Source organism: Octopus sinensis, linkage group LG14 (assembly GCF_006345805.1).
Source record: "Octopus sinensis linkage group LG14, ASM634580v1, whole genome shotgun sequence".
NCBI classification, from domain to species: domain Eukaryota; kingdom Metazoa; phylum Mollusca; class Cephalopoda; order Octopoda; family Octopodidae; genus Octopus; species Octopus sinensis.
The window spans coordinates 341,916-353,421 of record NC_043010.1 but is presented as its reverse complement, the minus strand read 5'-3'; the positions used below and the strand labels follow the sequence as shown (position 1 = coordinate 353,421).

The following is an 11,506-nucleotide window of genomic DNA, read 5'->3' as shown; positions in this document are numbered from 1 at the left end:
CCTCTTCTTCCCTTACAGCTTTTATCATTTTTGAAATTTGAATAAATTTTACCCCTTACCAAATATATGACAAAAAAGTGCTAAGTAGAAGACAGGTATTTTCAACACCTGCTTCTCTTTGCTTTCAATCAAGGTCCCAAAGCTTCAAAGTCATTTGAGACATTTGTGTTATGTACAGAGAATGTACTATTATTAAAAGAACTACACAGAAATGGTTTTCATGATTCAAGAAGATGTACTTTACCTCTTGGATTCTCTACAATCCAGCTAACCTGTTCAGACCAGGAGGATCAATTGAACCAGCTCATCCATGCCATTCCACAAGCAAATTGGCCCGGCAGATGGGATGCTCTCATGACACCATCGCTCATCACCTTCACTAGATGAGTGAGGTGCAAATACTCAATGTATGGGCCCACATGCTCTGAATAAAAGAAACAAACTGCAGCACTCCTCTATCACCACCAGTTTGCTTCCTTGACACCAGATTACTTGTGGACACAAAAAGTGATTTCTTTACCACATCATCACCAGCAATGAAAAACAGTGTCTTTATGTCAATATGAAGCAGAAGGATGAATGGCTGAAACATCTCAAGCCAAGCCAACCTGCATTTGTAGGACTAGGAAGGGCCAATCCACTACAAAATGCTTGAAAACAACCACACTGTCAATGCAGAGCTTTTTATGTTCAAAAATACACTGGCTCAACAAGGTAATCAACAAGGCATGTTTCTTCAACACATCTTTTGACTCCACATCCCTACTTCGACCAAAAATGCAAAGTGGTTGGGAAGTTCTACTGCATCCACCGTATTTTCCTGACATAGCGACCTCAGATCATCCCTTTTTTCTGTTGCTCTCCAATAGTCTGTGACACATTTTGTTCAACAATGACATGGAGCCAAAAATGAATTCTTTGGATCAAATCCCAGTGATTTATACTGTCATGGCATTAACAAGATAGGGGAACATTGGCAAGAAATCATGAACAATGAAGGCAAATATATTACTGACTGATTTGTTAAAATCATTGATGAAAGAAAATGATTTAAATAAATAGAGAAAAGAGTGAATGAATTTATCTGATAACCCAATACAAATCTTGTATAGATACTGAAAAATATTCACTTTTAATTAAAATCCCTAATTGCAAGTTGCACCTATTTCCTACACTTATTGACATAAACAATTTTCCTCAAATTTAGCCAAGCACCACTTGCTGCAAGACTTTCAATAATCTTGCATACCAATTTAAGAATAGTCACATCTAGCTGCCTTGATATTTCCAATAATAAACAGAACTAAATTTTTCATCATAATGAAAGGGAAGAAATTCCATTAAACCATAAACATTATACACTGGTTTTATAGGATTTAAATCATTATCACTGGTTAATTAATACATCATTGCAATTTGATTAATGTTACTTAGTGTGATTGCATGCATAAAATAAAGCTTCATTATTTTTCTGAGGACATATCTGAACTCAGCAGGTTCGTATGTACTTGTGATTCACCTTTGCTGTAGAGTATAAAATATAATTGTGTATGTGAACTTTGACAGAATTTGATCTTAGATTGCAGAAAGACAAAACTAAACACTTTAAAATATCTAGTCTGATGCTCTGCAGTCTCAATACAACTCTCTTCGCAGTAGAAATATATCTCTAACACTAATTCTCCAAATGTGTTCGTTTATGTTGTAACAGTTTATCGGATCTCCCAAACACTTTACCACATATTTCACAGTGATATGGTTTCTCTCCCGTGTGTATTCGTTTGTGTCTGAGGAGTTTGTCTGAGCGGGCAAAATACTTGCCACATATATCACAGCCAAATGGTCTCTCTCCTGTGTGGGTGCGTTTGTGGCGTGACAGGTGACTCCTCTCGGAAAAGTTCTTGCCGCAAACATCACACTGGAATAGTTTGACACCATAATGAGCACGGCGATGCTGCTGCACCAGACTGGCATCTGTAAACAGCTTGCCACAAACTTCACAGTGGTAAAGCTCACCTTCATTCATCTCACTCTCACTGCTGCTGTCATCAATTCTAATCTCAACCTGATTTGTAGTACTGTCCCCAACGTTTTGGGTCACCTGGGAAACAGGATGGTGACGCCTTCGGTGAAGTGCAAGAAGTTCACTGTCCAAAAACTGTTGGTCACAGAACTCACAGTGGAACAAACAGAGAGGCGTGGATTTCCATTTCGATTTTGTTTTCTGTTCAGTCTGTTTAGAGTTTGCATGCAACGAAGACTGCCTGTCATTTTGCTCCTTTTCACTGTCACTGATGTTATAAATAGGCTCTTCCTCCTCCTCCTCCTCTTCATCATCATCATTACTTATATCTATAACATCATCAGGTTGGCTTGAAATATTATAACAGTCTGTGTCCATCTTAGCAGTAACTGGATCGTCAATATCGAAACTGGTTGCTTTGGCGTTGGCTGTGACTTTATAGGCTTCTCTCCCCCATATCTGTTGAATAAAAAAAATAAAAGGTTTTAGATTAAATAACAGAATGATTATTAAGAAGAAAAAAAAGTGTCAAACCATGCAAGCCTAAGGAGCTTGCAGAAGAGAGAGAACCAAAGAAGACATGAGAAGAAGTGGTAAGAGCTGATTGCAGTATACTGAGCATCACAAAGGGGATGATGATGGCCTGCGATAAGTGAAGAGACACTGTTGAAAGTGACCCGATCCCATGCAGCCAGGATGGTAAAACAGATGTAAAAAGGATGATGAAAATTATTTCTTTTTATTTTATTTTACTATTTTTTATTGGGTTCAATTTAGTGAATTGCAGCCATGCTGGGGAATCAATTTTCAGTGAACTATGAGTAAATTTGGACAAAAACTGTATGAAAGCCCATCATGCTTGCAAAACAGTAAATTAAGGATCCACTATAGAGTTTTAAGGGTCCATGAAAAGTTTTAATTTAAATATATTACAAGAAACAGCTAGGTTTCATTCTCTAACATTTCATATAGTTCAACCTACACAAGTTAACATGTGAATAACAAAAAGAAGTGTAGTGAACTCTAGTGAGCGTCCTCTCTTATATCAAGTACATACAAATGTAGCTAGCCGTTGGGCACTGTTTTGGACCCCATTATGTCTACCACTCCAATTGGTTGATATTGGCACACTTTGTTTCATATTCTATCATGCGCCAATATGCAACCCAACCAATTACAACCTGCAAATAAGTCATATGAGACAGTCTGTTCCAAACAAGTATTTGAGGCTACCTGTCAGCTATAAAAGCTTACCTCTTCTTAGGCTCGGGGTCAGTTGGTTCTAGACTTTCTAAGATCTAACCACTAACCATCTTCGCTGCCACACCAGATGTCTCTCACCAACATCGTCAATGTCTACACAGCACCAACACACTGCTCTGGTTCCTACATCGCTGTTCGTCAGCTTCTCACCAGGGTTAACAGCTTACATACAACCCATGCAAATGCCTGTAGATATATATAAAAGTCCATCAATCATTCTATTCAGCATTCCATTGTGTATATGTGTGTGTGACCACAAAAAAATGTGTTAAAATAGTTACCACCTTGTGTTTTATACATTCTTTACTGGGTTCCTTCCACCACAATAGCATAAGAGCCTTCTGAGAGTCTCAATAGATGACACCACAACATATAACATCTAAAAAAGTATCTATAAAACTAGTTTTTAAACATCGAATGGCTATGGGATGGCCACCAGAATAGCATATCAAAGGAGACCATAAGCAAAAATTGGTTGAGAACCACCAGTTTAGAGTAAAGGTTATGGTTAGATTGCATGCTAAAATGTAAATGGTCACGTAGATCGCACACTAAAGTGACACTAATCTAAGTCTACCCAACTAAGAACTGGACAGTTCAGCCAACAGGCTTGCATACAAGTTCAAATTCCACCAACAAGGATTTAGCTGACCTGTGATTATCTTACAAGACACTTACCCAATGGCGGAAATGAACCACTAAACAGTTGAAAAGTGTTCTTATAAACTATATGGCTTAAAAAAAAAACTACCTAGTCTATTACAAGATTATTTTATCTTTTGGTGTGCTTCAGCAAGGTAAATTTGTATATTAACACCTGCACGATTTTCACTAAGAAGAATATATATATCCTTTCTGACACAACAATTAAGATATATTTATTTTTAATTGCTTATTTATTTCAGTTCTATGTTTAAGAGATGAGGAATTATGTGCATTATTTACATTCAACGGATATTTGTCCTCATCTCGTTTGAGGGCATATGGCGTAGTGGTTATGAGCGCAGGCTACTAACCCCAAGATTCCGAGTTCGATTCCAAGCAGTGACCTGAACAATAATAATATAATAATAATAATAATAATAATAATAATATCGAAAAATACCTTAGGAATGAGAACCCAGGTTCGAAATTACCTCAAGACACCTGATGAAGGCTGGAGGGTATATCAGGCGAAACGTTGCGTCAACAAGATGAGGACAAATACAAATATCCGTTGAATGTAAATAATGCTTATTTATTTATTTTAAATCATTCATCTTTCTCCCACACACACAAATTAGTTTGGGCGCGATTTTTATTATTATTTTTTTCCTTAGTGAAAATCGTGCGGGTGAAAAGATTAATGAGGGTTGGGGTGAAATTTCCTAGACTTCTACCTCACCCTACCCGGCTTTTCGGACCCCAGGAATTCATTCAACGACAAAAAATAAAAAATTTCCAATGATTCCGGGATGGGGGGGGGGCTCACCTTCCTCCCCCACCTTCTTCCGAACCAAAATAAGAGATTTGCAGCATATTAGGAGGTCAGTGTACTTGATTACACGCAAAAACTCCGAGTTATTATTTTTTTTTTCTTAGTGAAAATCGTGCGGGTGTTAATATAGAAATTTACCCAAATCGACCCTAGTTTTCATTGAAGTCTGGTACTTATTCTATTGGTCTCTTTTGCTGAACCACTAAGTTGCAGGGACGTAAACAAACGACACCGGTTGTCAAATAGTGACATAAACACAAACACGACCGACTTGGTCGACACGGGCCTATTTTAGAAGTCAGTTGCCCAAGATGCCCCACAGTGGGACAGAATCCAAACCTACGTGGCTGCAAATCGAGGTCCTTAACCACATGGCCATCCCTGACGTATTAATTATCATTTTCCAGATAATTAAGAAATAAAGCAATGTTTTAATCTAAAGACAAACAATGTTAAAATATCTTAAAATGAAGGTATTTCTTTCAGCTAGGATTGCTTTCTCCGACACAAGACCGAATATATTTTATAAGGACGAAAGAGATGAGTTGTGACGTTCATTCTTTTTTTCAAAATACAAAAGTAAAAAAAAAAGAAAACAAATGAAATCACTGCAAAGGACACTAAATCTCGCATCAATCAAAGCCCGGCTCTGATTGAACAGACATTATTAAAGGCGTTCTAGCCATGACCAACCAATCCATTTTTTCTAGACTACATTATCCTGTCACGTTTCCTACTTAAAGGTGCGACTTGGGGAATTTGACCGTTGTTTCTAGCAAACTGGGACAGCATTTAGAGTATCTTTCGTTGCAGTTGGTTGATATTTTGTTTTGCAGGAACCTGAATCTAAAAGGATCAGTTTGCGACTTGTATTTGGAAAATGGACAGAATTCACAAGGAATGCATGTTGTGGCATTCATGGCATTTCTTCTTAATGTCAACAACGAAACGTAACAAACGTGAAAGTGAAAATCAACTCGAAAGATTTCAACCAAAAACTGAAACCGATTCCGAATTTTGGTGAGAAACAAAAATAAAAGATCTTCAAAGTTGAAGAAAAGCAAAAACTGTGAGGAACTTACCTGTACCAAGTTTTCTTTTACTCGCAGAATTATTTATGCAATATATCGATCCGTTCCGAATGCATTACAGAGTCACCCAAACACAGACATTGATAAAAACCAAAAGTGAAATTAGTTTTTCGCCGAGAGTTTTGTTTTCTCTTCTTGAAAAAAATGAGACAAAGCCAGATTGGACAAGGGAAGATAACTTCCAAATTAACTCCCTTTGTATTCACTCTCGACTGTCTATTTTTATTTTTGATCTTTTTAACATGTTTTTTGTTTGTCTTTTATGATCTGATCCTCATCTCAAGTTCGTTCCAAAGACCTTTGTTGAAGCCAAGTACACACAAATAAGCATATCTACACAGGTGTGCTCTCCCAACTTTGTTTCCTCATAACTTTGTGACAAATCGATACTTTTTAATGATTTATTTTTGCTTTTGTTTGGTTTAATAATTGATTTGTAATTTTGTTTTTTGTATTTTTTTGGTTTACTTATTCCAACAGAGATAATGAAATCTTCTCCAAATACATTTTAGGTGGTATAGATTACAATTATATCGAAATTTGTGAAAACTTCTTTTCACTTGCTGGGAAGATGAGTTTTTGATAATTCGTGTGAATTGACTTTATTTCCTCATGACTTTCAGAAAATTGGGTATTTTTTAATAGAATTTTCTACAAATATCTTTAGATGGTGTAGATTACAATTAAATGATGATGATGATATACATATATATATATATATACACACACATAATATATATATATTATATATATGTATGCCTGTATATGTGAGAGATAATAGTTTCACTTTAAGAGTTTCAGTATTAAAGTGAAAATATCAATAGAGAGATGTTATTGTTTCACTTTTGACACGTAATACTGAAATAGTGGAGAAGATATGATATTGCTCTGGGCTCACACTTGGCAAGAAGTTAAAAATTGTTTTGGCCTATGGCACTGCATGGACCCTAAGTAAGGCATGTGTAAAATTTGAATGAAATTGGTTGTGGAGTTCTCAAGTTTTAGGGATTCACACAGACAGACACATTTTCATCTTTATATATATATATATATATAAAGTTAATCCAAACATGAAAACACAAAGAGAAAACACAACAACGCGAGGACATGGAACAAATATAGAATTATTGGACATTCAGGAAGGAAGGGAAGAAGGAGGGTTTAATGTTTCAAGCGGAGCTCTTCGTCAGAAACATAGGAAAAGGAAAGATCCAGAGAAGGGAAGATGGAGGAAAAAAAATCGCCAACGGTACACACGCGACATGTGTGCGTGAGTGTCTTTGTGTCTGTGTTTGTCCCTCACCACCACTTGACAACCAGTATTGGTTTGTTTACACCCCTGTAACTTAGCAGTCTGGCAAAAATATAAAGACTGATAGAATAAGAACCAAGCTTAGAAAAAGGCACTGGGGTCATTTGATTAAAACCCCTTCAAAGTGTTGTGCCAACGTAGCCACAGTTTAATGACTAATAGATAAGAGATAAAAGATAAAAATATGAGAAAATTCATATATTTGTAACGTCCATGTAAGTTATGTCATTGCTTTAATATATGAACTGATAAAAGCAAAGAAACACACGGTTGATACCAGATTTTACTGACTTAAGACCTTTATTCCCTGTGGAACATAGACCATCCACAACTTTTCTCTACTATTCTCAACTGTGGAATGTCTTTTCTGCTTCTCTCCTTGCTCTGGGATCCCTGCTTTTTCAGCTTTGCCTCAGTACCCTGACTCTGTTTCCCTGAAGGAAGGCCTTCCTTTTACAGGTCTTGTTGGTTTTGAATTGTCATCGATGCTTCTGTAACTTTGCTTATTTTTCTAGGTAGAGGTGCTATGCAAACCAATTTTTACCTCTAGAAAGAGGTGGTCCATATCAGTTTGGCCTCTATCTTTTGGCCTGTCCAGCATGGGAGACCACACAAGGAGCTTGTGCTCTGCTGGCCAATGAGATACAACAAGGACCTCCACACCACAACAAGGACTGGGCCATGTGAAAGAATTACCATATGTATATATGTATAATTCTAGCTTTTCAGTAATAAACAGGCAAACTGCACAACTTGAAAGCATTGTAAACCATGAAATCAATCAAAAATTGTAAGCAAATGCAATGACTTTGTTCTTGCTTCTCATTAATTCTATTTTATGGCTGGGTTCCACAGCAACAAAGTCCACCGAAAACACTTCTCAGTCCAACATTACTACCTCAAGGTCCTGGATACATTTTAGGCCAGTGTCAGCAATCAAGTTGTTGATGTAAGTGTGATGACGTTTTACTCTTCTTACATCACCAAGAAGTGGCTTCCACAAAACTAATTTGGATGCTTCTCATTTATGATTTTATCAAATCGTAGAACTTTCCTGATGATCAAGAAATGCAAGTCTGTCAGTGAATTCAGGTGATTCTGAAATTTTATCTTAACTGACAAATCCAGAGAACTGAATCTAGTTTCACACAAACATGTTGTTGCACATGGAACGAGGACACAGAAGCTGGCTTCCCAACCACATGGTTTTGGATTCAGTCAACTATACTATTATAGCTTTGGGCCAACTAAAGCCTTCTCAGTGGATTTAATAGACAACAATTGAAAGACGCCTGTCATATGTGTGTGTGTGTGTGTGTGCATGTCTTTGTGGCAGTGTCTGCCCCCACTTCCACCCCATTCCTTGACAACCAGTGTTGGAGTGTTTGTATCACTGTAACTTAGCAATTTTGGCAAAGGGACCAATAGAATAAGTACCAAATGTAAAGAAAAAGAAGCAAAAAGTCCTGGGGCTGATTCATTCAACTAAATGTTCAAGATGGTGCCACAGTCTAATGACCGAAACAAATATAAGTTAGAAGATAAATAAAATAATAATGTTCTTAGTATACTTAGTAGAATAGTTATTTGGTTTTAATAAAATGTGTGTTAGTGTGTGCTTCATGTGATAGTTGTAAACATACATCACCATCATACAAGCAGTATTGTTCATTTCCAGTCTTTCATGAACATGTCTGACTGTGGGGAAATATTCCCTTGCTTGGAAGCAGGGAAGGGATGGTGGCAGGAAGGTCATCTGGCCAGAGAAAATTTGCCTCAACAAATTCAAATTCCATTTGATCCATGCAAGCATGGCAGTGGTCATTAAATGATGATGATGATAATAATATACTTCTCTTTCTTACAACCCCTGAAATCCTTATTTTGTATTCTAGGTTAGGAGCCTCTCACTTTGAGATTCCCACACTGACTTGAACCTAGTTGTTGTTAAATTGACAAGAATATATTATGTCTGTTAGCCATTTATAAACCATTGAAGATTCAAATTACCAAGTAAACTTTGTGTCCAGTTATTTACAACAGTTTCTGGTAATGTTGTATTCAATTTGCTCTTTACAACCATGTGCTTTCAGGTTCAATCCTACTGTGTGGCACCTTGGGAAAGTGTCTTCTACTGCAGCCCTAGGCCAGTCAAAACTTAGTGAGTAAATTTTGTAGACAGAAACTATGTAAAAGCCCATCACACACACGTATATATATATATATATATATATGTATATACACATGTATGTCTGTGTTTGTGTTCCCCCACTGCTTGACAACTGGTGTTGGTTTGTTTACCTCCCCATAACTTGGTTGAACAAAAGAGACTGACAGAATAAGTACTAGGCTTTAAAAAATTCTGGGTTAATTTGTTTGAGTAAACCCTTCAAGACTGCTCCAGCATGGTTGCACAGGTCATCTCATAAACAATGTTCGAAATATATGTAATTTCCATCAAGTTTTTACATCACTCTAAAATGTCAAACAGTATTGATTGATACACATACGAACTTGGAAACCTTTAATTTAATATAATTTATTTTTACAGAATAATCTGACTGAATTAATTACTCAAAAACTGACATATCGAAGGAACATTGAAGGTACATGATGCTTTATGAGATCAAAAAGGCAAACAGTGCAGCAGAAGCAACCCCAAAAATCCATTCTGTTTATGGGGAAGAGTGCTTGAATGAAAAAGTTGCAGACGATGGTTTTCGATGTTCAAAAATGAATAGGATGTTCTGTTGAATTTGAGGATGAGCTTCTTTTGTCAGAGCTTGAGAAGGATAATGCTGTATAATTTGAAGAATTGGCAAACAAACTTAATTCAAGTCATTCAACTGTTCACCACTATCTTCAACACCTTGGAAAGGTGCCCAAACTCAGAAAATGGGCTCTCCATGATTTGATAGAAGCCAACCGAAAATCATGAGTGGACATCTGCTCATCTCTTTGCTCTCGTGATTGTATCTCACCATTTTTGGACAGATTAGTGACTGGTAATGCAGGCAATGAAGAACAGGCTAAACCACAACCCAAAAAGAACCTCCATGCAAAAAAGGTTCTATTTAGTGGGATTGCATTGGAGTCATCCACTTTGAGCTGCTATCAACTAATGCAACAATTACTGCTCACACCTATTGCCAACAATTAGAGCGTTTGGATGCTGCTTTGAAGAAAAAAGGCCTGCTTTGGTGACTCATAAGGGAGTGGTGTTTCATCATGATAATGCAAGGCCTCACACTGCAAAGATTACATCAGAAAAAAATTCTTTACCTGCCTTATTCCTTGGACCTGGGTCTTTCTGATTACCATCTATTTTGAAGCTTACACAATCATTTAGATGAAATAGTCTTCATCCTCTCTTTCTTCTCATCAAAACCAAAAGAATTTTTTTACCAATGTAATTAAAAAACTGATGAGTAAATGGAAAGAGGTCATTGATAATGATGGGAATTATATACAGGGTTAATATTTAATAAAATGTAAAATTAGATCACTTTTTCTTACCAAAAATTTGGACATTACTTTTGGGATGACCAAATAACAATGAAGCCACCAAACATGGAAAAACAATAAACAAACATTGGTATTCATATCTTTTTAAGTACCTTTACAAACTTTATTTGTTGAAACAAAAAATGTCAATCAATACACTGGAATATTTCAGTAGGTTTAGAAACTTAAAGAAATAAAAAAAAATGTATATAGATTACAGATGTTGTTTATAAGGTTTTCAAGGAGACAAAAAAATTCATATAATAATAAATAATTGAATAAATAAGTCTTTCAGCAGAGTTAAAGTGAAACATTTGAACAAAAAAAAAAAATTCTTTGGTAAGGTATACTGAAGAATAATGTTGATGGTCATGGTGCAAGTACTGATAGTGACAATTAACATTCCCTCTAAGTTGTGAGACTGTGCAGTCACCATGTTGATGCCACATGCATCAGAATGTTGCCACCCATTTTTATTTACAAATCTGTGCTTGATATGAAAGTTTGGATGTAGTAGAAAAGTTTGAATACCATACCACCACACACTAGCTTTGGATATAAAATATTTGTCATTCAAAGCAACAAAAGTTCCACTCAAATGATACAGCAAATTTAGAGAGAAGACAGGTGACTGATAGATGACTCTTGATTTTTTTCTCAAAAACCTTTGTGTAGTGAGGTGGGTGTAATAAGAATTAATAACATTCATACCTTTTCTAAATGGTGTTTGTTAACATAGGAAATCAAATAGAGCATTTTTAATAGGTCATTCAATTGTGGATTAGAAATGAAAACTGAAACCTTGTGCCAGCCAGGCAAATCATTATTTGTTCAGG

At 36.3% G+C, this 11,506-nt stretch overlaps 1 protein-coding gene across 1 annotated transcript; it reads right to left on the bottom strand.

The window, feature by feature from the left end:
* Positions 1-1,350: 1,350 nt before the first annotated feature.
* LOC115219482 (zinc finger protein 572-like) lies at positions 1,351-6,000 on the bottom strand. Its single transcript, XM_029789655.2, has 2 exons — positions 5,846-6,000; positions 1,351-2,482 (listed from the first exon to the last, which is right to left on the bottom strand). The coding sequence occupies exon 2, from the start codon at positions 2,399-2,401 to the stop codon at positions 1,676-1,678; it is 726 nt and encodes a 241-aa protein (XP_029645515.1). The 5' UTR covers positions 2,402-2,482; positions 5,846-6,000; the 3' UTR covers positions 1,351-1,675.
* Positions 6,001-11,506: the final 5,506 nt, after the last annotated feature.

Coding starts and splice junctions, on each gene's coding strand:
- LOC115219482 (XM_029789655.2), bottom strand. CDS start 2,401: ATGGACACAGACTGTTATAATATTTCAAGCCAACCTGATGATGTTATA.